The sequence below is a fragment of the Chrysemys picta genome, chromosome 11 (assembly GCF_011386835.1).
Source record: "Chrysemys picta bellii isolate R12L10 chromosome 11, ASM1138683v2, whole genome shotgun sequence".
Lineage (NCBI taxonomy): Eukaryota > Metazoa > Chordata > Testudines > Emydidae > Chrysemys > Chrysemys picta.
In genome coordinates this window covers 23,180,153-23,207,323 of record NC_088801.1, presented here as the reverse complement: position 1 = coordinate 23,207,323, position 27,171 = coordinate 23,180,153, and the positions used below count along the sequence as shown (strand labels likewise).

Below are 27,171 nucleotides of genomic sequence, written 5' to 3'. Positions count from 1 at the left end.
GTTTAAAATGCAATTTGAAATGCATGTTGTTTAAAAAAAGCATGAAATTACAATTGTTTAAAGTTTATTATGACAAAATTAGCTATTAATACCTTGCTAAGTATTTGAGAGGAAATGTGTATCTTGGTCCTTCTAAGGCTAAGGACAGATTTAAAACAAAACTCTTTCTTTTCCCCCCAAAACTTAGCAGGACAAAAGGAAACAATTATTTCTGAGCCAGGTTAGGCGAATGTAATAAAATAAAAACAAAATGCGCAGAAATACATTAAAATGCATTTGTTTTGTCATTATAAATTTGAAAAAGTGATCGTTGACAAGACGAGGAAATAAGCTGAAGTTAAAAATAAAGTCCTTCTTTGGTCAGCATGTTGGATATATTCAAAGACATTCATAAAATAAACATATTTTTAAAAGTGCTTTGAATTTCACTGTGTAATTTCTGGCCAACAGAAATTACAGTTGTATCTTCAAAGTTTATTATATGTCAGATCAGTGGTCATTGTGAGAAGGAATAAGTTAAATACTCAGCACTTTAACCTGTTCAGTTATCAAAATGCAAATATAAACATGATAATTTCTCTTTAGATTTGCTATTTGATAACTTTCTGACATTCTTTTGCAATTATAAAATATTTAGGTTTGATATTATGGAAGGTTATGTAAATTATTCCTCAAGAAAACAACAGTATAAACCACTAAATGTTTTGGCAAAAGGTTCTTGACAGTATTTATTTAAAAAATACAAATTTTGTGTCCTGAATCACATGATCTGAAGCATGTGTATAAAACGAAGATGTCCCAACATCTTGGCACTTTTCTTAGACAATGTTTAAGTGTAACGTTTGAATTCCTATAGTTTAAGAACAAAACACTTTATGCCAGGTAATTGTTATTGCATGAATATCCTTGTTTTTCTGCAGCATTATTAAGAAAAGCTGTCCATACTTCACCATGTTGTTACATGTGTCTGTCTGCTGATTATAAAATGTGTTAAACAGTATTTAAAAAACAAAAAAATGCAGAGCCGCGCTTTGATTTATTCAGCGAACAAAACATATGCTCGCTGTTCTGTTCTATGTAATTCATATGATCAATAAAATTATCTTTAAAAAGAGCAACTTTGGCAGTTAGAAGGATTATACTGCTGAACAGGGAAAATGATTTACTTCTGCTTTATGCAGTCAACTTCAATGCTGTTGGACCAAAAGATGTTTTTTGGCTCACTGATGTATTTTTAATGTATTTGTTTATTATTTTTAATCTTTAGGATAGAAGCTGTATATTGTGGCTGTTATCCACTATGTCCTAACGCTTTGGTGTATCCAGAAATATTTCCAGGTAGTTACTTTAATGCACATCCTTTTTGTTGAAATGTAGTACATGATTCATGTAAAGTTTGAGAATAAACTTAAGCAAAAGCAATTGTTTATTTGGCAAGCCAACATGTTAGTGTTAAGGAAAATGTTATGTGTTTTAATACATTAGACTAAGTTTATATTTACCATCTGTTCTTTCAAGATAACACAAAAGCAAGTTTTGAAATAGCATTCTTCATTGTTAGCATACACAACCCATAATGATACATTTTTATAAAAAGGTCAGTGCTGCTGCAATGGCTTGCAGATTTTGTTAATGATATACAGAGAGAAAAATAGAGGCCTGAAAATCACACCAAATTATTTAAACATTTAATACTTAATAATATGCAACTGTGGTACAGGATACACACTAATATAGTACCAGTTCTTTGAAAAATCTCATCACTAAATGTATCACATATGCATTGTGTTACATTAGAATAATGTATTTTAATCACCCAAAGGAGATGTCTAAACAGCACAACTACACAGTCTTATTTAGCATTAAACATCCTTGTGAGCTGAGGTAACCTTATAAAATCATGCTTAAATAATGTAAAACACGAGGCGGCACAGAGCAATATGCATTTTTAATTAGTAAAGTGACTAATATCGAGTGTGTGCTTTGAGGTTTTTGTTTCATTAAAAATGTATCTGTTTTTCCTGCAGCTGAATATCTGTATTCTACACCTGAACAGCTTTTTAAAAGGCTTCAAAATTTCTGCAAGAGACCAGATATTGTAAGGAAACATCTCTATAAGGTAGTTGTTCAGAATAGTTTTACAAGATATAATGCCATATTGAAGTACAAAGAAAAAAACTTAAAAAAACAACAACATTTAATTAACATACTAATGTTTAAAGGAAACATGCTAGGGAGGGATATTAGTTATTACACTAACAAGGATTAATTAAACTAGATGCCAGTTGTATTAACCTAGGTCTTATGAAATACATACACTTAATGCATGCTACATGCTTTTTTTTAAATTTATTGTTTTCTAAAATGACTGTCCTTTACATTTGGACCCAAGAGGCTTATAAAAATGAACCTGGATTAATGTAACTCATTAGTTTAAAAGGAAAGTAAAAGAAAGATCCTACAATTATACTAATGAGGATAAACCTACCTTCCTATCATAATTTAATCTGCAGTCCTCAAGAAGTCGAGGTGAATGACATCAGGTAAGTTCTTTTTGCCCCTTTTGGAACTATTTTGGCAATTATTGTGAATATTTAACTTTTTGTATTAAAAGTTTAAACGAAGTAAAAGTTAACTCTTAATGTGCTTTTAATTTCTTATATGAAGAATTTAGAAGAAAGTTTACTGAAAGCATCATTTACTAATATTTATCCCACCATTATTTTTTGCAATGATTTCTTTAAAGAAATAAAAGTTTAAATTGTTGGAATGTCCAATAAAATTCTGATCCATTAGTCTATGCTAAACTTGCTTTCAGATTTTTAAGATGCATTTGTACACCAAGGTAGTAATTAAACTTTTCTTTAGTTATGTGTTTGTAGAACATGTACTGATTTTTACATTATTTCACTAATAACCTATTATCACATGGTGATGTTTTGATAACATAGCTATTATTTTTACATGTGCTAATGTGAACATTTACAACACTGAGTGCTAAATTAGGGCTCTTACAAGCCTCAGGTGCCCTGGGGACCGGTGCAAGGCACATTTCCTGAGCGTGATAAAGGCATAACAAGTAGCATTTTAAAAAACATCTAGGTCACTTAGGAGCCTGAGACCTGTTGAAAGTCAATGGGACTTAGACTCTTAAATCACATAAGCACTTTAAAAAGTTTCCCCAACATCTTTAGAGGTCTGGAGGATCCTGGATAGAGGTGCCCCTTGTGATACCTGTTCAACAGGGTTAGCAAGTGCTCTTTTTTTCTCTGTAGCCACCCCAGCATGCGGGTAGTGGACCTGCCAAGTAGACCTCTCCTAACCTGGGCCACTAATCCTACCAGCAGCACTCATCCCCCTATCCCCATGCTCCTTGCACTGTGAACCAGAAAATGCCTGGCCTCTCAATGCATGCATCACCTGCTCCCTCCCGTCCTTTAGCACACCCATGCAGAAGGAGGTATAATTTAGTCCTGAATGTACGTTTGACTTATTTTGTGACCTAAAAATAGTCATTTACATAATGATACATCAAAAGAAGATGTTGTTTCTGCAGGAAACAGTTAAACTTCAAGTAAAAAAGGAGAGAACCAAAAATGCAATTTAACACCCAATTTCAAGCTCATTATCTTTCATTGTCTATTAACTTGGCAATGGTTCAGAAGGTAGCTCATAATAGTTTAAAATGCTGACTGAACACTTCCAGTATTCAGCATTACTTCTTGAGTCAGTACTATACATGGAGACTTCAAAGAGAAAACAGTTCTTAAATGTTTACCTTGACATTTCCCAATTTTTTGCGTTCAGTTAGCAGTTTTCTTTCACATGGATCTACCTTATGCATATGGATCCCTAGCTCCTGCATAAAGGGAATGCTAGGATGCTGAAAATGGAAATAGTGGCAGAATAAACATTGATACTAAAAGGGTATGATATCAAAGTATGGTGCAGAGAGGAATGTGTGCACAGCCCCATAAGCAAAATGCTTCATTTGCGTCCAGTGCCTCCTTTTGAAAAAAAAAAAAACCACTCCTTGGTGAATGAGTTACAAGTAAAGTGCCACCACAGAAATGGAGCAGTTTATCACATCACTTCAAGTTGCACATTATTAACCCTGCAACTGAGTATTTGCAAGTTTTAAGCATTTGTAGTAGTTTTTGAAACAAGTAGCATTGGAAGGACTGGGAAAAAATCATTTTAGAATTACAAAACCAGAGCTTGATCCAAAGCCCGTGACAGTCAGTACAAAGATTCCCTTTGACTTTAATGGGCTTTGGAGCAGGCTCTGAGAATGTGAATACACATAGCCCCAAATATACAAGAATTGTTTATTTTGCAAATAAACTACCATTAAAAGGTTCTGAAAGAATATCCACTTAGAAATGTGTTGTAAATGAAATACTTCTTCAGACAGTTGAAACTAGCAGTAAACAATACCTCAGCGGTGAACTCATCTGGGACATACACAAGCTTATTCACAGATATTAGTTGCTTTACATTTAGGAGTCCATATACAGTATGTACAGTAGAGATACAGGGAAAGAGAGAAAAGAGATCTGATATGGCAACTTGCTCCTTTTTTCTTCTTTCATAACCTTTTCTGGCATGCTCCATTACTAGAAGTTCAAAATACAACTGTCTGTTCCTACAAAGAGACATAAAAACTCTATAAAGGCAAAAAGAATATTTTTCCTTTACATTTTAGACATTTTCTCATAAGTCTTGAAATAGAAATAAGCCTTTGCTTACATTTTCTGCTTATTTTTGTTGCCATTGTATTTATTAAGAGTATCGAAAGAAGTCAAATACATTACTGCATTATTCTGTCGATTATATGCAGTGGTTGTGCCAACTTATAAAGTTAGAGGCAAAGGAACATAGAATGATACTTGTTACAAAAAAGGCAATCAACTTAAAAAATGTAGGACACCAAAGGCTGTGTTGTGACTAAGTCTTGGGTGCACTGTGAAGTATAAAGTGAAGCCAAGTACCTCTGAATGCCCAAGTAAAGCTGATATCTACCAGAACACAAGGCCTGGAGTGTCACTATTTGTGTTAATGGAAGTTCAAACAAGCAGTCTCCCCTCCAATACCATGAAAGTGAACAAGCTAACACAATAGACTGTAACAGTGAACTGTATATTACATAAATACATATTTATAGTATTTTTAAAACATACATAAGTACCGTAAGTACCTAATAAGGACTTTTCATGGTACACACTGTTTACCCTTTATACTTTAATGGCACTGAAAGCTCATTTTAACTTGAATGCTCCATCCCACAATTGATTAACAGATGAAGAGGGGATAGTTGTGTCAAAAAATAATGGATCAATTATTTGCTCTGCTCTAGTTTTATTTAGCTAAAAGTTGGTCTTTGTTTTTGTGTATTCTAAGCCAGTACACTCACAGTCAGAACTAAACAAATAACAATGGTGCATCAGCTCCCAATGCCAGCTTAATGAGCCCAGCTAGGCTTTCTATCAGCTTCAGCTCATACAGGCAAATTCATTCATATATCAGTTTAACTGAGAGCAGAATTTGGCCCATTTTCTGATATTACTATTATTATTTCTGTAACACCACAAGAGTACATTACATACATATGAAAAGACACATTACCTGATTTTTATCTCATTTACACCAGTTTAAATCAGGAGTACCTCCACTGAAGTCAGTGGCATTACACTGGTGTGAAACCAGTTTAAGTAAGTAAGATTCCAGTCATGCCTCCTTCCCCTGCCCTGAGTAATTTACAGGTCATGCAAAACACTAAGTAAATGAGGCAGCATACAACCAAGTAGTACTGGTCCATCTGCCCAGTATTGGTAGGGACCCCAATACCTGGTCCTTTTAAAGCACCACACTGCTGCTCAAATCATGCTATTTAGTAGAACTAATCAGAAAAAAATCTGATTAATCATTTTTAGTCAGGATTTGCCAATTAATCGAAAATGAACTGGTTTTTGGAAATGGTTTGATTTTGACAAATTTCTGATGGACCACAGAAGCTCAAAGCTTGCACTGTCAGGGTCTCCAGGCTCCCAGTTCCCTTTCAACCTCCCATGCAGGCTACCAAGAACACAGGGCTTCCTGGCTTCCAGGCCCATCGGCTCTGGCAGCCCACTAGCCTGGCTGATATGAAGCTGGAGTCTCTGCAAGCCCTGGAAGCTGCCGACTAGAAACTGGCCTGACATGATTCTTGTCAGTTTTACTGCTGCCCAGTGGCGACACTGGTCAGTCTCTTGTTCACTTGACACCAAGAGTCTGTTCAGTTTTAACACTGTAATGGGCATATCAGTTTCAGCAGCTGCCAGGGCTTCCAGGGTCCCTACCTGTTCTGCAGCCTGCCAGGTAGACAGCCAGGGTTCCTTATGAGCATATATTGTTTCTAGAATGAAATATTTCACAATTTCAGTTCCATGAAAATTTCTGAGGTTTTCTTCTTTGTCCTAATATAAGTCAGAAAAAATTGTTGAAATCTCAAAAACCATTTCCCAACCAGCTCTCCTAATTAGGCATAGGTTGGTGTTGCAGTCTGAGCGGGCTTAGAGGGAGTGCCAGGAGGTGCACAAAAACCAGTCACACACCTGCACAGAGTGCAACATCTACCTGCCCTCTCCAGTGCACAGCTGGCTAATTTCATTGCTATGAGCATGGTGTGGGCTGTTCTTGCTCTTTTTGGGGTGTCATTCACCCCCAGAAGAGTAGCACTGGAGAGCAGAGACTTGCAGTTCTATGCAGCTCTTATACAGGTCATCCAAGAGCATGGGAAAGCTTTACTCCTTAATCACTCCTCCCCTCCCCCACGAAAAAATAAGTTGCTCACCCACATAAAGGCGAAGAAGAAACTGTCCTGTTATGAACATAGGAACTGCAATATTGGATCAGATCTATGGCCCATCTAGTCCAGTATCCTGTCTTCAAACCATCCAGCACTGGATGCCTGAGAAAGTCTAAGAACCCCACCATAGGCAGATGTGGAATGATCTACATGTGACATTCCCACCCAAGGTGTCATACTAATCTCTAATAGTTAGAGATTTGCTTAAACCCTGGAACATGAGGTTTTATGTCCCTTACCAAAACTCTAATTTACTATTATAATTCTGGATATTACTGTTATCTGAATAAACATCCAATCACTCTTAGAATCTTGCTACATCTTATGGCGATGAGTTCCACAGTATAAGGATACGTTGAGTGAAAAAGTATTTCCTTTTATTAGTTTTGAAGTTTCCCACCTTTCAATTTTAGTGAATGTCCCCTTGTTTTTGTGTTGTGAGACAGGGAAAATAAACGCCTCCAATCTCACTTCTCTATGACATTCATTATATATATATATTATCATGTCCATTCTTATTTGTCTCCTTTCTAAGGTAAATAATGACAATCTTTTCAATCCTTTTTGAAATGGGATGACCAGTACTACACACAGTATTCCAGATGAAACCATGTAATCAGTTAATACGATGGCATTACAACATGTTCTGTATTATTTTCCATACCATTCTTCATGCATCCAAATATCTTGTTAGTTTTTTTGACCATAGCTGAACATTCAGAGGTCTTTAATGAGCAGTCCGCAATGTTCACCACATCCTTTTTCCTGAGCTGATAAAGTTAATTTAGAACCCTGTGAGGTGTATGTGTAGTTCAAATAATTCTATCTCATGTGCACTATTTTGCATTTATCAATAATGAACTTCTACCATCATGTTGTCCATTCACCTAGCCTGGTTAAATCCCTCTGTAGTTCCTCATAGTCTTCTAATTAATTTTGTGTCATCTGCAAATTTTGCTACCTCACTACTCACCACCTTCACAAGATTAATAAAGAAATAATAAGTGTTAAATAACATCAGACGTAATATGGAACTTTGAGAAAACCTGGTGCTATCTTTTGCTTTGACAAAAATTGATCTTTTGTCTCCTGTCTCATAGCTATTTTTTGATTCATGACCACACTTTGCCTCTGACCCCATGATTACTTAGTTTCTTCAGTAACTTTTTGTGAGCAGCTTTGTCAAAGTCTAGGGGCATGTCTACACTTACCTCCAGAGCGATCGATCCAGCAGGGGTCGATTTATCGCATCTAGTGAAGAAGCGATAAATCGACCGCTGAGTGCTCTCCCATCGACTCTGGTAAACCACTGGAGCCAGAGGCGCAGGCAGAGTCGACGGGGAAGCATCAGCAGTCGACTTACCGCAGTGAAGACGCCGCGGTAAGTAGATCTAAGTACGTCAACTTCAGCTACATTATTCATGTAGCTGAAGTTGCGTAACTTAGATCTTTCCCCCCGATACCTCCCCAGTGTAGACCAGGACTAAGTAAATTTTATATCTACTTGGTTCTCCCTTTCCATTACTTTAATGTCACATTCAAAGAATTCTAATAGATTGGTGAGATAAGATTTGTCTTTAGTTTCTCAGTTACTTAGATGTTCCATTGCCTTCCTTGTTAGAAATATACAAACAAGCAAGGAAAGGTGATTCACACAAAGTCATGTCATTTGGATTGTGTCGGATAGACAGGCTACTTTTTAATTCCAGGTGGTTTTATTTATTATCTGTGATATTGTTATTCTGATTTAAAAGTATTTTATATTATAACAATAGCAGGGAACAGACGATGCATCACCCTGCACCTTAAAATTGATTGTTAAAACGTGGAGAAAAGAAGGAAATGTTTAAATTAATGAGCAAAGAATTACAAGCCATGCTGGTTTGAACAATGGAAGATGTCTGGTGTACTTCTCAGATGGCTTAAGGCAGTTAGCCTCATGCCTCAAAAAACAGCCAAGTCACAGACCCAGTATTTGAACGCTTGTTTCCAAAAGCATTTGGTGTATTTGAATGTTGAGTTCCAAAGGTAATTACTGCATTGGTCAAGTTTGTCCTCTTAGATTCGTCTCAACCTAATTGTTACTTTAAAAAAGAGGACAAGGTGGTTTACAGGGTTTGAACTGAGCCAGTTCAAAGTGGTTTAGTGAACTGCTGTTTTCTTGAATGTTGGCATATTGTGCTCCCAATGTCAGCTTTCCTATTAAATCAACTTTAGTTCTTATGGTTTCAATGATAATCTTAAAAATGTTAATGGAGCAAAAAACTGATGCTGCGCTGTCTACCTGATTCTGCAGATATCCTGAAGTAATTGCTCTGAGAATAGGGTGAAATGGCACTCTTAATTTGAATGAAATGTTAACTCTGAAGTCTAATGATGATAGTTTAAGTGGCAATGTTAATTATTTCATTGTTGATAAAATCATACAAGAAAGAAGGGAGTCCATTGTGTTATGGAAAATTACTCTTCTGCTAGTGAAATCTTGTTTTCATGCCTCCAGTGGGAGGAGCTTGTTTTGTGGGTGGAGCTTGGAAGTGTACCGATTCTTCCTGCCTCCCCCCCAACTCAGCCATTGGTGGTTTAGGAACTTTTGGTTGACTCATATTCCACTCCTTTGAATAACAACCAGTGAGAGCCTTTGCAGTTTTATACAAACAAACAAAAACCACACAAATATTCAGTTGTGTAATGGTAATGGCTTATCAGAACACCATAAAACCCAAACACACTTCCACTGATGTACACACAATGGAGAAGGACATTATAATGTATTTGTATCCTATGGCAGGTTGTTATGAAATAAAGGCCAAAAAATCAGGACTAATCTGGTCAAATCAGGACTAGTATCCACATTACTGCTACTCAGTCCTGCCAATTTTACTTCAAAAAATATTTAAATTGAGTTTAGGGCATGTGAAAAATGATAGATTAAAAATACTGGAGACTGAAGTCTTCCATCCACAGAACTGATAGTAACACAACACACAATAAACTTCCATATAATGCCCCTGCCATGGTCTGCCCTGTCTAAAGGTGGGAGAGAGAGTCTGGTCTTCCGGCCCATTCAGTCCTTGGCAACACCTCTGCTGAGACTGCCAACCACACTTACAGTTGTTTGTTGGCATGAATACTTGTCTAATAGCAAATAAACTGAGACTGCCAAATAATTTCCTGTAGATCATTAAAAAAAAAAAATCAGTAACTGAGTCACTACTGACCTGGATCAGATTTGAACCAGTGGCTTAGGTGAACAGCAGGCATCATATCCCTTTCTTAGTCTTCCGGACTTTCCAGCCCCTGTTGTTTACATTATTTAATAGAAAGTGAACGTTAAAAATAAGCATATTTGTAAATCAAGTTGTGCTAAAACTCATGATTGCACCATTCTTAAAACAAACTGCACAGTTCCTACTTTTGGTAGAGTGATGCTTCACCTGTGACTGTCCCTTTAAAAATGAAGTTTGTTTCTGGGGGGAGGAAATGAAATCATCACTTAAGCATCTTCTGGTTTTGTTCCGATTTAAAAAGTTCTCGGTCAGACATGAAGCCTCATAGGTGCAGCAACGTGCTGATATCAGGCGAGGTGTTGCAGCAAACAGCACTTGTTTACAAAATTGTTCCATCCTAAGATTGGGAGTCTAATACTTTGATCCAATCAGAGGGCAGGATTTTCTGACCCTGGTTTACAGTAGTACTTATACTATCTGCGCTACTTCAGAGTCTACCTCTGAAGAAATGAAATAGTTCTATATTAATCAAGCATTTATGTTGTTTTGTTCACACTAAGGACAGCTCTTTTGTGTTTTAGCAGCTCGTGTTCCTTCATTTGAATCCTTTTCTTTTTCTCATAGGGTGAGATGGATCAGTTTTCTTGGGCAGCACTACGTGGTAAATTCAGGTCTCTGCTCACAACAGAACCTAGGGAAGATTTGTGACAGATGGGGCTAAGTCACAAACTTGCAGCCTAAGGCAGAATCTGTAGAACTTTCCAGAGTGTGCCCATATTTACCTGATCAGAGAGAAAAGAAAATCTGCAGAGGAAGCTGAGCCTGGCTGCTTGTCATAGCTGACACAGAGCCATCTGCCACAAACCTGTGGCGGCTTCAGATCTCCAATCCCTGCCACCACCCCAACTCAAATTAAATACAGATTCCTAGAGACGTTATGATGGTTACACATGTCCTCGGCATCACATGCAGGAGACTGTTCAAAAAAAATATGTGGCCTGTTGTATAACCGCACTCATGTATCCCATATGTGGTGCCACATTGAATTTCCGGTTGAATCTGTTTTTATCCTTTGTACTGGATGACATGGTGCCTGAATTCTTTCTTTTTGCCGACATGATGGCAGCCAAACTGCAGCTTCAAACGCTCACACTTGGCTGGGTTTCTACCTAGGTTGCCAGGTTATCATTGGAGCCTTATTGTGTCCTCAAAGGGCCACAGGGCCTGAAAGGAGGATCAGAGTGCTACTGGACTAATTGGGCAGCCATCTACGAATTGTTTGTAGGCAAAGCACTTTTCTTTTTGCAAATTAATAACTCTCTGGCACAGGGTTTTTAAGTGAAGGTATTAATAAGGGGTCTGGCAGGTATTCCCATGATTCACAGTTACATTTGCATTTAATTAATCTTAAAGAAAGCTGCAAGATAAACAGCTGTAATTCAAACTAGCATGGGAAATATGCTACATGGTGCCATCTATCCGATAAAATGAAAGCTGAAACACTTGTTTTATTTCTCTCAAGGATGGAGAACAAACAGATAACAGTCAAAATACTTCCAATAAAAACCAGTAGTTTTTATGTAACTGCAGTTCATCAAAAATTTTTGCATTCAGTTACAAATATAATCTTTTAAAGATAAATCACTTATGATTCTAAGCATTAGGCTGCTATATTTGTTGATGTAAAATGTTTTGAAGATTTAGATTGTACAATAAATTTTTAATAAAGTGCCCACTGCAATTTTTAATTAGCATATCTCATTCATGTATAAGTGTGTACATCCATCTGTATGCTTATCACTGTGCATATCCTTGTGACAGAGTCAATGAATACAATTGTGTCTTTATCTGATGAATTTAGAATCTGTTTTGCAAATGATAATAAAATATTATAACAACTCTAAGATTTTCAACTGTGTTCTGGGAAGAAGCAAGAGGTAAACAGGAATTCTCTCGGTAAGTCATTATGGTTTAAACTCTGCTAACACTGCCATCTCTTAATTGACAAATAAGCTTTCAACTTCCCTAGTTTGGGGCAAGATAGCTTTTCTTCCCCCACCTCCAAAAAAGCCTCTGTCACCTGAATACTAATTGAGGTTTCTTCTTTAGGTCTGCCAGTGTTTCCCCCAATTCCACAGTACACCCCAGTTCCTGCCATTCAGAGAGGAATGTACTGAGTAATATGTTTCTTTCTTAAACATTCTCTATTATCCATACTTGTGAACTCTGAACTTACAACTCGGAAGTGATAGTTAATCTATTTTGTTATACCATCAAGCAGTGTAGTGGTCTCAGATTATACAGTGTGAAAGATACTATACGCATACCAGTATTCCATGATTGCTTTTTGTCGATCAGGGAAATTATTACATGACATTCTGATGGGTCACTTGTAAACATTGTGGTGTTTTACTGGTACTGAAAAAATGTAATAGGACAATAATCATCTGTGCATGTATATTTGCTTCTCCCTATTGGTACATACACTAAAATTACTGCAAACTTCAGCTTTAAACTGACCACTAGAAATGTAATGCAACAGTTAAAGCTGTCATTTCATCCTGACAGTCAGTCCAGATGTTGCTGCACATAAGCAATACTACTACTTTGCACTTGTATAGTACTTCTCATCTGAGTATCTCTGCAAATATTAAATGTCACAACATCCATGTGGAGGCAAATAAGTATTTTAGATGGGGAAATTGAGGCATGGCATGGTTAAATTGCTTAAAATATCAATGTCAGAACCATCAAAGGGACCTAGGAGTCCTGATTTCCTGCTTGAGCCCATAGGCAACAATCCCCTCACACATTGTTCTGACACCCCTGCTATCCCAAGGCATAATTGTGAGTTAAGAACATTGAACCTTATCCAAAAGCCCATTAAAGGCAATGGAAAGACTCCTATTGATTTCAGTGAGCTTTGGATCAAGTCCAAAGAGAGAAGCAGACCTTAACTCTGGGGTTTTTTTATTATTTTTTTTTGTTTCATCGCTGTTAGTTTAATGTAATCTTTTGTATGTGAATTACAGTTGATTTTTTTTATAAATGTGTCTTTGAGAAGTTAATTGATTCTCCGCTACTGATGAAGAGTCATTGAAACCTCAGGGAGGGATAGAAGATTATCTTTCTAACTATTCAGATATTTATGTACCCCCATTGCTGTAGTAATGGAACACATGGAGGCACTTTCATGTAGACCTTTTCTAGATTAGGAAAGTGGTCAAGTTTAGGTCAGACTTGGGTGGGAGGGATAGCTCAGTGGTTTGGGCATTGGCCTGCTAAACCCAAGGTTGTGAGTTCAATCCTTGAGGGGAGTCACTTAGGGATCTGGGGCAAAATCAGTACTTGGTTCTGCTAGTTAAGGCAGGGGGCTGGACTCGATGACCTTTCAAGGTCCCTTTCAGTTCTATGAGATAGGTATATCTCCATATATTATTATTAACTAGATGAGCCTAACCTGAACTCAACCTTTTTCCAAGTCTAGTCAAAATTTTAGATGATGTGACAATTTCCCTAAAACCGGTAAGGTTCTTCTTTTGAAAGAAAGTGGAAGTCCCTATTACTCTTTGAGGCACATAATTTCTTAGAAATGTTGGACAGGAAGGGACCTCAGGAGGTCATCAAGTTCAGCCCCCTGCGTTGAGTCAGGATCAAGTAAGCCTAAACCACTCTGACAGGTGTTTGTCCATCTTGTTCTTAAAAACCTCCAATGATGAGGATTCCACAACCTCCCTTGGAAGCCTGTTCCAGAGCTTAACTACCCTTATAGTTAGAAAGCTTTTCCTAATATCTAACCTAAACCTCCCTTGCTGCAGATTAAGCCCATTACTTCTTGTCCTACCTTCAGTCAAAACAGAGACTAATTGATTTCTGCCCTCTTTATAATAACCCTTAACATGTTTGAAGATGTTGTCAGGTTCCCCCACAGTCTTCTTTTCTCAAGACTAAGCATGCCCAGTTTTTTTAACCTCATAGGTTAGATTTTCTAAACCTTTTATCATTTTTGTTGCTTTCTTCTGAACTCTCTCCAATTTGTTCACCTTTCCTCAAGCATGGCGCCCAGAATTGGACACAGTACTCAAGCTGAGGCCTCACCAGTTCCAAGTAGAGAAAGACAATTACCTCCCATGTCTTACATACAACACTCCTGTTAATAAATCCAGAATGATATTAGCCTTTTTTGCAACTGCAGCACACTGTAGAATCAGATAAAATTTTTGATCCATTATAACCCCCAGATCCTTTTCAGCTGTACTACCACCTAGCCAGTTATTGCTCATTTGTAGCTGTTCATTGGATTTTTCCTTCCTAAGTGCATGTCAATGCACAACTTGAAATGCTTAGTTTGTGGACAGAATGTACCCAGAAAGTTTATATGTCAGCAGATAATTAGAGAGTGTTTGTGGATCTGCACATGCTCATTTATTCTTCATACTAATAGGATTTAGTATTTTTAAAGTCAAAGAGAACCTGTTATGGACTAATATCCTGATTCCCCTCCTAAGAGGAAAGACTTATCTACCCCCCTATAAGGGTTCGATTTGCACCCACTTATGTCTGCAGAGAAAACTTTTGTAAATAAGGGATTCACTCCCTAGACGCCAAGAAGAGCTGTCGGGGGAGAGGCTTTCCTCCATGATTACTTTAATTCATGGCTAGGTTCATAGGAGGCCCACTGATGGAGGATGCCTGAGAAGTGTTTTGTATAATCAGCATATCTCCTAAATGGACTAGGCCAACCCCCTTCCTGGTTAGCACTGCCGGTGTTCTGGGTTATTCTGACCTGTGTCAGGCTTCCCGGCTCAGCGGGTGGTATAAGGTTTGTGAGAGGCTTGAGCCAGTACTCTTCCCCTCAATCCCCAAAGAAGAGGATTTCCACCACAAGAGGCCTGCAGCCTGGGTGCTGCTATAGTGTGAAACAATCACAAAGTGTGTGTTTGCTGGCGTTTTTAGTAGTTTCTCAGGACCAAGGAAGAGTCAGCCATTCTGCACAAATTCTTCTAAAGCTTTTACTTTAAAAATGTTCTAGATACAAAATTTGGTTTTCAGTGCTGTAGTCCATACTCATATGAGTAGCCTATATTTACTGAGCTACTCATGCAAGTAAGAGCTGCAGGATCAGCCCTTGCCTTTGTTTATCTTGTATCTATTATTGTTTCATCTACATTGAAATAGGAACTGCGAGTTCTTTGATATAAATTGTTAGTTTCACTGCAGGTCTAGTAATTGCCCTTTTGATCTTTGATTAAATGCTTTTCTATAATGTCTTACACCAGTGGCTCACCACAGATAGCTCTCTGCCATCTTCACCTGTAATACACTAGGGCTCTGAGCCTACACTCCTTTCATGTCCGTTTAAGTTACTGCCTATTTTGAGCGTTCTGGGAATGCAGGTTTGTCCATAAGGAAATTATTTTTCCTTCTCCTGTAGAAGGAGAGAACAGCTCTGTCTACACAATGGAAATTTTTGCAAAATGTTCTGGCCCTTGCTCGCACCCGTTCAGTCTCATGTTGGTAGCATTGGGAGTCCTGGTATAGACATGCTGCCATCCATGTTTTATGCCCTGTGTCCTCTGACCTTGCACAAACCTGAGGTAAATCAGGATGCTGAATTTTTCTATACTGACACCAGTAGGCTGTGCATATAAAAGAACAGCATTAAGCAAATTCTGCTTCTCCATTACACCTGTATAAATCTCCAAGGGGTATGCTCCAGAGTAACAGGACAGATTCTATCCCTCATTTATATTTTTAAAGGCAACAAACTTCCTTTGCTCAGATGGATGAGTGCAGACATCAAGGAGCACCTTAAATTGGAAACATTCAAGGGGAATACTACCCGGTAATGGGGCTAAACTCATTTTTACTAAAATACTTTAAAAATGCTTCACCGTGTTAAACTAGGCTTCATCTTGACGTGAAATTTTGCCACAGACGTATGAAGCTTTGCAAATAAGGTTTTATAATAGAAGCACTGTCAGAACGTTAATTATAGGGTAATAAATAGCAATGCTATATTATCCTCTGATATTTCCTTACACTCCTAGTGAATATGCACAGCTGTTGTTGAAAACTGGTAATCCAGTACTATATAACCATATTACATCTTGCACTTACAACACACCCTTCATGTAAGCAGCATCATAGAGCACTTAACAGGGAGAAGAAGCGAAAGCTGCTTCTAAGTAGAAGCCTTAACTGAACAAATGAGCTTTGAATTTTAACATAAGAATCCCAGTCAAACCAGAATTCTTGATCTTGCCAGGAGAGGCATTCCAAAGGCAAGGAGCATGCCAAATACAAAGTCTTTGCTCCAGCATTATGGAGGCAGTACTTTAAAAGCCAGCATAACTTAACGATCAATCAGGACTAGACAGAGCAATAACATCACAACTGAAGGAGGCATAAAAGTTATACAAAGCGTTTGTAATATGGAGGAGGGAGTGGAATTTTAACAAGAAGAATTAAACTCTGGAAGAGCCCCTTTTCTTCTTGATGAGCTGGGCTGGCTGTAAGAAACCAGAGAGACTTCCAGGGCCAAAAGGATGTAAGTGGGGGGGGGGGGGTAGAGAAGGAAATCAAGGTTAAACGAGGCCAATATGATCTAAAAATAATAAAAAGCGAGAGCAGCCCCGCGGAAGTGCACGAGCCAGCTGCAATGCCGAGCAGTTCCAGCGCGAAGGAGGGAACCAAGTGGGGGAGACGGGAGTGGTTCCGCGCACAGATCGATGCTGTCACGCACAGCACATGCCGGAGCTGCGTTTGTTCTCGCAGGAGCCGGAGCTTGGCCCCCAGAAGATGGTGTGTTTGCAAGACATCTAGCAAAGGCAGAGGCAGGGAGGAAAATATCCCCTGGCTGGGAAACGTGCATGTTAGGAAGCGAAGGGCAGCAAAGGCTGGTTCGCTGGGGGCGGAGTTGCCCCTCGAACTAAACGGGCGTGGCGAGTCCCGACTGTGAAACGCTCCTGGGCTGGGGGCGAGTCCCTCAGCCTCAGGGAGTCCCGACAAGGAAGAGAAACGTGGGTCGAGCGAGAGAAAAATGTGTAGGGCTGGACAACGGGGATTCCGTAGTCAGCGAACGAGACCTAACGCAGGTGCCAAGCGGAGAGGGGCCGCCCCGCCAAGCCGGGCCTTAGTGTCCATCCACTGGCCACCTCCTTTTGGTTTCAGGGGACAAACAGGCTGCACAGTCTCCAGCGGAACGGCAACAACTCCCCCCAAGAGGGCAGGGCTGTGGGGGGGTCTTTCCAAGGGTCAGGGTTCCCAGCAAAATACTGCTTGGACGTGCGAGCCTGACACTGAACGGGAAGAACAAAGGGGGGGAGGGTGCAGCTGAGTTGTGAGCAAATCGAGCCCCGGCTGCGCCGCCCCACACCTTCAGCACAGCGTGCCTCTGGAGCCTCAGGCCGGAGCCCAGCCCGGGGGGTCAGCGGCGGGGATGACTAACAAAAGCAGCCGCGTGGAAGCAGCCATGTCGTCTGAGGCTGCAGAGCACTTCTTGGGAGCAGCCTCCACCGACGTGTTCTCCTTTTGTCGCTCGCAGCTATGTTCTCTGGCTTTCACATCCACTTGGCTGTTCACACTGGAGCGCTAACGCTGTGATACTAGGCCAGGAAAATAGAAGCAGCAATAAAGCAAAAATCAAAAAAAAAGGGGGGGGGGGCTGGACTGGCTCTAATGAATCGCTTCGGTTTAAACACTTAATTTAAAGCTTAAAACGCTTGGTGAGTAACGATGGGGGTTATTTTAGAAGCAAAATATGCTTGAGTGGAGTATTAATAGTCTCCCCCACACACACACACACACACACTCTTCTTCCTTCCAAGAGGTTCCCCAGGCCCCTGGGTACATCAGCAAACTGTCCTCCTACATGCTGGAGCGTGCAGCTGCAGCTCGGCCCCGGGCACACACCTACCCACAGTCACCATCGAATGCGCTTTACATTGACACAGATTAAAAACGAAGAAGGAGAGCAGGGACTTTCTGAACAGTCTCTGTGCTCCCTTTTGCAGGGGCCGTCAGCTGGCACATGGCAAACGCGGGACAGGGGCTGTTTGCCTTACTATAATCTGTAATTAGGGATCCCACACTCTCTGGCTAGCCCTTTGTGGCAAATGACAAATATTCCACAGCATCTCCCAACCCTGGAATAAACACATTTGCACCACGAGGGAGGAGGTGCGGGGACCTCTGGAGACGGGAGCAGGGGGTGCTGGGTTTTTTTTTGGGGGGGGGCGGGAGGTCATTTAAATTATGACCCGTGCAACTGTTAACCCTTTGATTATCTCAGGGAGAAGCAGAAAGAGATGGAAATAAATGAGGCTTGTTATGTTTCTCCCCAAAGTTTCCATTGCGATTCTCCACCCACCCCGAGCTATAGTCGCGGCTATTCTTAATTTCTAACCAACGTGTCATTTAAAAGCAAAGTTATTTGCTCGGCTAAGTCTGGGCTCTGCATACGTTACTGCTGCTGACTTTCTCTCCTCTGTCCGGGGTGGGGGTGGGGGGATCTCCCCCTAAAAAGGAACAAGAGGGACCCGTGAAAGGGATGCGGCAAGCGAGCGGATTTGTTAGTTTCCCGGGAACACTGGCTCATATTCTCCAGCACAGCTGTCAGGAGCAGGGCTGGCTCTCCCAGCGCGGTCTGACAGCGCCGAGTCCACGACTCGCCCCCGTTCTGGGCAGCACAGATCCTGCTGTTGGCCCGGCCTGGGAATCGCTTCTAATAAACCCTCCAGAACAGGGGCACGGGCGCGGGGACTGTTTAGGGAAAAGAGAGAAAAGACACCGCTAGTTTGGCGGGGGGGAGCAGCAGTGAGGCGAGGGGGTAGCAGCTGAAGTCCTGTAGCAGTGCCGCTCTCCCATACGGCTGTGTGCAGTCATCCCTGCTCTGGTTAGTTATCGCTCTGTTTTATTAGGTCTTAAGCTCCCTCTTTTTGTCCTTCCTGGCTCTGCACCTCTCGGATCCCTTTGCTAGGAGGTTTGTGTGTATCTCCCCCTCCCCCCCGCACACACACCTTTTGGCTGCAGCATTTTTGATGCAAATCCCCAACCCAGGCAAAGTGAGCCCAAGGAAGGTGTAATCCGTATTAACCATGCACGCACGAAAGGCTGCAGCTTTGGCTGCTGCAGAAACACTGGGGGCACAGGCAAGGAAAAATCTGACATGTAGTAACACTTCCTTCTCTTACCTAGCTCCAGAAGGGGACCCAAGGTGAGGATTTATGCATTGTCGGGTTTTAGGAGGGGCTGAGGTGCGATCCTCAGCGAAAACAACGCTTGGTTTGCTAGATTTTGTCGTTGATTTTTGATCGGAAACTTTGTTCCCTTAAAAAACCCCACGTGCTGTAGAAAGAATGTTAACAACAGAAGATGTGTTGTTCTTTGGCAAGTGCGTCGTTACTAGCTCAGAGGGAAACATTTACTAATATCCTTGTACACCATTTATAAATAAATGACCAACAAAGCCAACAATAATAGCAGCAAAAATCACTGCTCCCCGGGATCGCTTTCCCCCCGGTGGTTAGTGGCTAGGCAGTGTTATGAAGTTTAGGTCCAGGCGTGGTTTGCATTTGACTTTTCCCTATGTGGTGGCCATGCTTGTCAGCCTGGTTTGCTGGCGTATTGAAAGGCTAGCCAGTAACCGGTCAGAGCAGTGACTGCGTATTCCGAGTGAAATACTGGCCCCACTGAAGTCCGTGGGAGTTTTGCTGTTGACTTATATCGGGGCAGGATCACACTCTATGGCTTGGTCTACACTACCCCCCCTAATTCGAACTAAGGTACGCAACTTCAGCTACGTGAATAACGTAGCTGAAGTTCGAAGTACCTTATTTCGAATTAGTTCAAACTTACCTTGGTCCACACTCGGCAGGCAGGCTCCCCCGTCGACTCCGCGGTACTCCTCTCGGCGAGCTGGAGTACCGCAGTCGACGGCGAGCACTTCCGGGTTCGACTTATCGCGTCCAGACTAGACGCGATAAGTCGAACCCAGAAGTTCGATTTCCAGCCGTCGAACTTGCCGGTAAGTGTAGCCAAGGCCTAAGTTTCAGAACTGTATCTACACTCAGGCACTGTTGGCCTTTTTCCTTAGCCCAATACTGTATCATCCACATTTCCCCGGGCGTTAGCAAAGTGTGGGTTTCCTATGACAAGGTGTTGGTGTCTGCATAAAAAGGGAGAGTTGAAGATCAAATTAAGGAGAGTGGGAGGGATCCTTGCAAAGGGCTTAACCTTTAGAGCTTTGAAGGCAAAAACAAGGCAATTCATTGGAAAGACATGTCTGTAAACAATGATAATTAGCCTTTTTCAAAATCATAATACTGATTAAAATCTCTGATTAATTATTTATTCATCACAGAACCTCTTTGCAGACCTGGGAATACTGATTGAAAACTAAGTGCCTCCTAGATTTTGTATTGCAAGTGGGAAAGAAGCATAAAAAGGGGCTAAGAGGGGCATGAAAGAGGAATCTAAGCAAACAGAATTATTTCAAGATCTGATACTTTCTTCTTCTTTTCCTGTCAGTAATATTCCCCCCCCACACACACACACACACAATTTTGCTATTATGAAAGTGTTTCTTGTTCTGAGTGCAGGTGTTAGACTAAATTCAGTTGGTACTAAAATTGCAAACACACTTTCGCTCCTAGGAAAGCAATTGAAGAGGAACTTCTTTTAACTCCATAATAGCAGGTTAGGCAGTAAATGCACACTGATGGTCAACTAGCCAATTATGGTATAAATATCCCTTGTTTACAGAGAGGTGTTAAATGAGCCTTTAGAGTACAAAGGATCAGACTGTCTAAGCTACAATTTGTGTTTCATCCCATTATGTCTCCCCTAAAAAGGCCTGTGCCACTGTAGGTAATGTGCACACTGAACATGCTATTCTCTGTTGATTTTAGTTTGCTTTATTTCAATGCACACTCTTGTTTACTTTTTAAAATTTAAATAAATGTCAGCATTGTATAATTTCCATGTTAACAAAGCGGTGAGCAAAATCCCTTCTATGTTTATAAAATATTATTGTTTAATTCACATAGTTTAGGAATTCCAAATGTTGAGAATAGGAAGGAGGCCAAATACCATCTGTTTATAGCTATGATGCATCGTCATATGTGTACTTAAAAAAAAAAAAAAAAGCTTGGTCCACCATGCCACTATTTTATTTGTTCAGAATATGGTGTGGAGTTAAAATCGCTGTCTGTCATTTGCAAGATTCTCTGGAGTAGTTTAAACAGGAAGGGAGGAGAATTTACTCACTGGCTTTCTTTTTCTGTCAAATTAATCAATGGATTATCGCTCCACCACAACCAGTGAAAATGCTAGTTGTGTCACTTTCACCCAGCCTTTAATATTCTTGAATTTTAATTTAGTCAGCTTTATAGATTCTGAAAAACAGCATGGGCAAGATTTTAAAAAGCGATTAACGACTTTGGATACCTCATTTTTTGGGTGTCAACTTTCATAGAGTGATATTCCATGATTTTAAGGCCAGAAGGAACCATTATGATAATTTAGTTTGACCTTCTGCACAGGCCAAAGAATCTCACCCAGTAATTTCTGCATCAAGATCATAGCTTCTGCTTGTGCTATATCATGTCTTTTATAAAGATAAGCACTCTTGATTTAAAGACTTCAAGGGATGGAGAATCCACAATAGGTCTCTATAAGTTGTTCTAGCGGATAACTACCCTCACTGGTAAAAATTTGCTCCTCATTTCTAATCTGAATTTATTTTGCTTCAGCTTCCAACCATTGGATCTCATGCCTTTTAGATTAAAGGACTGTCTACTATCCAGAAATTCAAGCCACCTTGAAAGGCTCTGATTTTCTACAAGTGCTTGACTCCCACCCTCTGAAAGCCAGGCCCCTGTAGGATGGCTCAAGTTGGGCTCCCAAAATCACTAGTTACTTTTGAAATTGAAGTACAATATGAAACAAAATATGCACTCATAAGGCAAGGAAAGTATGCTAGTTAATAATTAAGTATGCTACCAATTATATTGCAAAAATACCTGTGAATATTAGTGGGTTTAGAACTCCAAGTTAAAACCCTGTTAATTGAATTGTCCGTAACTAACATTCTAAATAAAAGGTAGTGTGTATACTTAACAACAAAGGGAGTATCCCTGAGTTAAGTAGATAAGAAGATTTTTGTTCCAAACCCCAATTAGTTAGTACGTCAAGCCTTATAGATGTCTTCGTACCTTTAAGAGCTGGAGAATCCCTAATAAATGTACTTAAACTTCCTAGTGAGGGCCAGTGTGGTGAATGCAGAGATTAGTGTTAGCATTACTGTGCTTTCTCAGTGCATCACAGCTGCACTTGATCCTGCTAGTGATAATGATGCTTGGAATTACTGAGGTGTCTGGATGTCACATATGGAGTCCTTTCCCCAAGGATGAGGAATAATAGCTGCACTCAGGTGGTATGGGGAGGGTAAGAACAGATTTGCAGTTGTGTCTGTGTCTGGTGCATGGTGACTCTCAGTTGTGCCGATTTATTAAAGAGAAAGGTAGATTCAGAACCTGGGCTACATCTTCCTAGCTCCTGCAGCAGGGGCAGTTGTACTAGGTTTGTAAAGGGAGAGATGTACAGGTGGGGGGGAAATACTATAGTGCTGTTCCAGAATTGACAGAATACAGCATCAAACATTTTGTGGTCAAATTCTTAGTAATTTTCATAATACCACATTTCAGGAGACTGTACGCTGTGCTAAAATGCCTATAACTCTGTTGTTTGAACTTCTTAGTTTCTACTGTTACATTTAAATTACAGCATCTTGAATTATTTAGCTACACCCAGTTTAAAAAGTTAAAGCTTCTTTTGCTACGGTGCACAGTACTGTGCTGCTGTTTCTTATAGCTGATCGTGAGACTTCAAAAATCCTCTTCCTTATCATTGTGTCTCCGCCAAAAATCAGTCGCTTAGGGTCTCATTCTAGTAAGGCTGATTTTCCTGTTAATTACAAAGAGGAAATGCACAAAGCACCATTCTTAATTAACCACGGGTCCATGGCAAAACAGTATCCATCAGTATAGGTTATTTGGTACATAACAGAGTATATGACTTGCTCATGCTGGCACATGTAAATGCAAACACGAGTGGAAAACTAAGACAAAGGGCAATTTCTGACCTGAAAGTTTGCACCAATTCATAAATGTGAAGCTTATATAGTCCCAGCATGGACTTATACAGTCCCAGCTGACATTCCAGCTTCAGATATGCGGGCATGCATCCCTGTGTTTTACTGGTATTCTATGGCTTGTTATCCCATGTCTCCGAAGTTGTGACAGCTATCAAGGGTGTAGACTGACCAATGATAAGGTGGGGTATCTGTCCAGGAGGAATTAGATGGAACCCCTTTATTTATGTATCATTTTATTTTTACATGATGGAGTAGTTGTATGAGATACACTGACAGAAACCGTTTTCTAAAGTTGGTAAATCCCATGTTCATTCCAGACTTGTTTCCATGCAGTTCTTGTACATTAGATCACATGGCCAGTGGAGAGGGAATTGTATTTGGAATCTCCTGCAAGTACACAGATAAATTCTGCCCAGATGATGGTGGGTGAGCATATGCTTTTGATATTACACTAAAGTTAATTTAAAGTAGCATCCAAAGTATATGCTCACCCACCCACCCATCATTACACGTAACCTGCACATCAGTTTTGTCCTGCACAAGAGGCATGTGGGGAAATATGTATACATTAATTATTTTCAAATAGAACATTTATAGTGTGGTCCGGAGGCAGATATCCATGAACTTTGGAGGTCCCCAACCCAGGGAAGGCCATGGCCCCTGGCTGGGCAATTAGCCAACTTAGCTAAAGGGAAGATTAGCCTACTGCACTAGGCTAAAATGAAAAAAAAAAGTGAAGGCATCTTCAGTTGAAGGGCAGTCTCATGTCCCTGACTGAATATTTCCTAGGAAACTTTGAACTGTGGCCCATGGTTACGGTATCTCATTCTGCCAATGTCAGATGTGGTTGTCTTGATTCTCAGTGAAATATTATACAGTGTGGGAGAGAGACTGTTGTTATTGTTATTTTATTATTATGTAGCTGTAATTCCAGTAATGCTTGCAATGTGCTAAGCACTATACAAACATATAGTACCATAACCTTTCATGATGCTTTACAGAGGTTAAGAGAGGCAAGGCATCTACTTTAAAGAGATTACCATCTGTATTTGGTGAATATGAAATCTGAAAAGGATAGGCAAAGGAAAAGGTCTAAGGAAAATCAGGATGGGATAACGCTAAGATTGTGAGCTTGAGTGATAGGGAGGAATCTGGAATGATGGAGTTCTGTTTTGGAAGCAAGATGAGCAAATGAGGTTTTGCTATGTTCAGTGTAAGGAAATGGCAGGACAGCCATGAGGAGATACCGGAGAACTAAGAAAAGCTGCAAGCTAGACAAGGGAGGATTACTGATGTCAAATGGCTATGTACCGTAATTCACTATTTGTCTGGCCAGTTGTCAGTAACTGAGAAGAAACTTCTCCCATGTGGAGGAAGAGAGGCATGATGCAAGCTAACCAAGTGCCCAGGTAGGGTGAAATCCCAGATTCTAATCCTGAGAAGGATTAGTGACTAGGTAGCTACATAGACTTTGCCTACACTTGTGGTGGCATGTACAGTACATGTAACTACCCACCGCAGTGGAAGGAGACTACGTGCATGCTCACTACGGAGAGTAGCTACAAGTGGCAATACAAGGCATGCAGGGAGGAGGCAGAGGGACTCTATGCTGCTAAACACAGCAGTGTAGATGTGGAAGGCACTGCTTGGGCATGTAGAGAGCAATGTAGGGTATAAACCCTAGGATTCAGGCATGTAGCGCATCCTACTCTACTCATCTAAGCAGTGCCTCACCATCTGCACTGCTGTTTATTCCTGTGAAAGTCTGTACTCTGCGTGTCACCATAAGAGTAGACCTACCCAATAATGCAATCTGTCATTTGATCTGTATTCCTCCTTGGGCCTCAGCACCTGTAGAGTCTTGCCAGGTCATGAAGCTCTAGTGGGCTTGGTGCTTCAGAAATGTTAGCACCCAGGACTGAGGCCTTAGACCAAGCAAATATGCATTATAGCATGGAAAGATCCTTTTAATTTTTCCACATGGTACCCTGGTTATGGCTACACTACGTCAGAACAGAGTCAGACAAAACTAGTGAGAATTAAAGATGATGTATTCAATGAGATAAGATAAAAACATAGCCCTAAATACATCATGTTAACTTCTAATGGCAAAGCGCCTGATCCTGCTCAGGGCTGAGCACCCACATCTCCCACTGCCTTAACTGGGCAGGGGGGGGTGAGGTCATCCAGTACCTTGTAGGCTCATGGGTATTTAACTATACTGTCATTTGGACTTTAAGTGAAAGGAGGAAGGTTAATAAGCTTACTCTAGCATTTACAGAGATTTGAGGGCAGCTGACCTCTGACCAGCAGAGACCCAAGCTAGTTTAAGAATCTGCCTCTGAGAAAGCACCCAAGATTGTAGTGTCAGAGTGAGCCCCATGCTCTCTGGCACATCACCTTTAATGGCTGCTGTAGAAATGCTGGTAACAAAGAATTCATTTCTTTTGTTTCCATCTCCAGTTTTATAAAGGTCTAGGGTTAACAAACAAAACTCCCTCTGCAAGACAAGTGGCCAGGAAAAAGCCTCAAAGTGGGAATTGTTGAAAATGTAAAGTCTTAACCTAAATTACATAATTTTCCAATTTGTTTGCATTTAAGAGACAAATAAAGGAAGCTGGAGTTTCATGTCTCTGTTCTGGAATATATTCTTTTTCCATCAGGTTTTCAGTGCTGTCCTGTGAAAATCCTAAGATCAGCAAAACTCCTCATGTTGAAGTGTTTAGCTAACAGAACACACTGTATCAAACCCCAAAGATTTATATACAGATTACTTTCCACATTTCACATAGTGCAATTCTTTGGAAAAATTTGGATAACAGTGGTGTGTCAATGCTATTAATAGATACGTCTAGCACCAAAGTGTGCAATATGATGAACAGCGTTGGCAGCAACCACATACAGTGTGATCATATTATAATACTGTTTGATGCAATAGTATCTTTGATCAGTTACAAGTGATGAGTATCATATCACATCAAACAATATGATACACTCTCATTGTATGGAATTATGGCTGCTGTCAATCACCATATGGCCTACTCCTTAAAGTACTACCTTTGGGGAATGGAATAAAATGATAGCTACACATGCATTAATAAATAAGGTGTTGCATAAATTTCATACAGACCTGTTGAGATTTTGTTTTTCTTTGATAGCTATAACCATTTTTTTTTCATTTTAAACACTAACATGGCCAAGAGTTTACATGGTTTATGTGAATGGCAAAGAAGGGTTCTGTATCCTTTTGAACAGTATTTGCAAACCTTCTGACAAAAATGTATTACTTTAAATTATGCATTGTACTTTGGGGCTAGCAACCTCAGTATATATCCACCTAACTTCTTTTTGCTGTGGCTTCAGAGCATCTTATTCTAGTTTCTTGTTGCCCTCAGGAGGAGGAAGGTCTGGTTATTAAAAGTACATATGTTTAGTCTTCCAGTTTGGTGCACCTCATCTGATAACCCCTATTTGGACTTTGGGACGGGTACTTCAAACTACAGTCTCTTCTTTGTGGTTGATGGGTTCATATTGATGGAGGGGCGAATACCCCTTTGAGATAAAAGATATATTTGTAAATAATAGGATGGGTGTGGTTTAGGTCATTGCACATTTTAGTACCAGTTTCATACCTAGGCTGGTATAACACTGACACTACACTTAATAGGATGAAGATGCAAGTAAAGTATGTGAACTTTCTAAATCACACTAGCTTCAGCCTATCTGAAAATGGAAGGAAAATTACTGACTAGATATTCATAATTTTAAAAAGTACTGAAACATTTTTCTTCAAACTATTATTTGTACTTAATTGGAACAACCTGAACTCTCAGGCACCCTTTACATTTGAGCATTTTAATAGGAATTTACACACCTCTAGAGTCATCCATCTGAAAACTCCAAAATGCTTTTCAAATATTAAGTATGTCTCATAATTACTT

The 27,171-nt window shown here is 40.1% G+C and overlaps 1 protein-coding gene across 15 annotated transcripts in view; it reads left to right on the top strand.

Annotated features, from left to right (window-relative positions):
• The window catches only part of GTDC1 (glycosyltransferase like domain containing 1), a 264,103-nt gene extending 252,128 nt beyond the window's left edge, over positions 1 to 11,975 (top strand). For 14 of the 15 annotated variants that reach the window (XM_008172326.4, XM_042860887.2, XM_005305090.4 and 11 more), the window contains 3 exons: positions 1,268 to 1,338; positions 2,028 to 2,119; positions 10,699 to 11,975. In XM_008172326.4, the coding sequence (XP_008170548.1) occupies positions 1,268 to 1,338; positions 2,028 to 2,119; positions 10,699 to 10,782 (247 nt within the window). In that variant the 3' untranslated portion in view covers positions 10,783 to 11,975. Of the gene's footprint in view, positions 1 to 1,267; positions 1,339 to 2,027; positions 2,120 to 2,513; positions 2,544 to 10,698 lie in introns of all 15 variants that reach the window. The other variant, XM_008172325.4, reaches the window with a different exon arrangement.
• Positions 11,976 to 27,171: the final 15,196 nt, after the last annotated feature.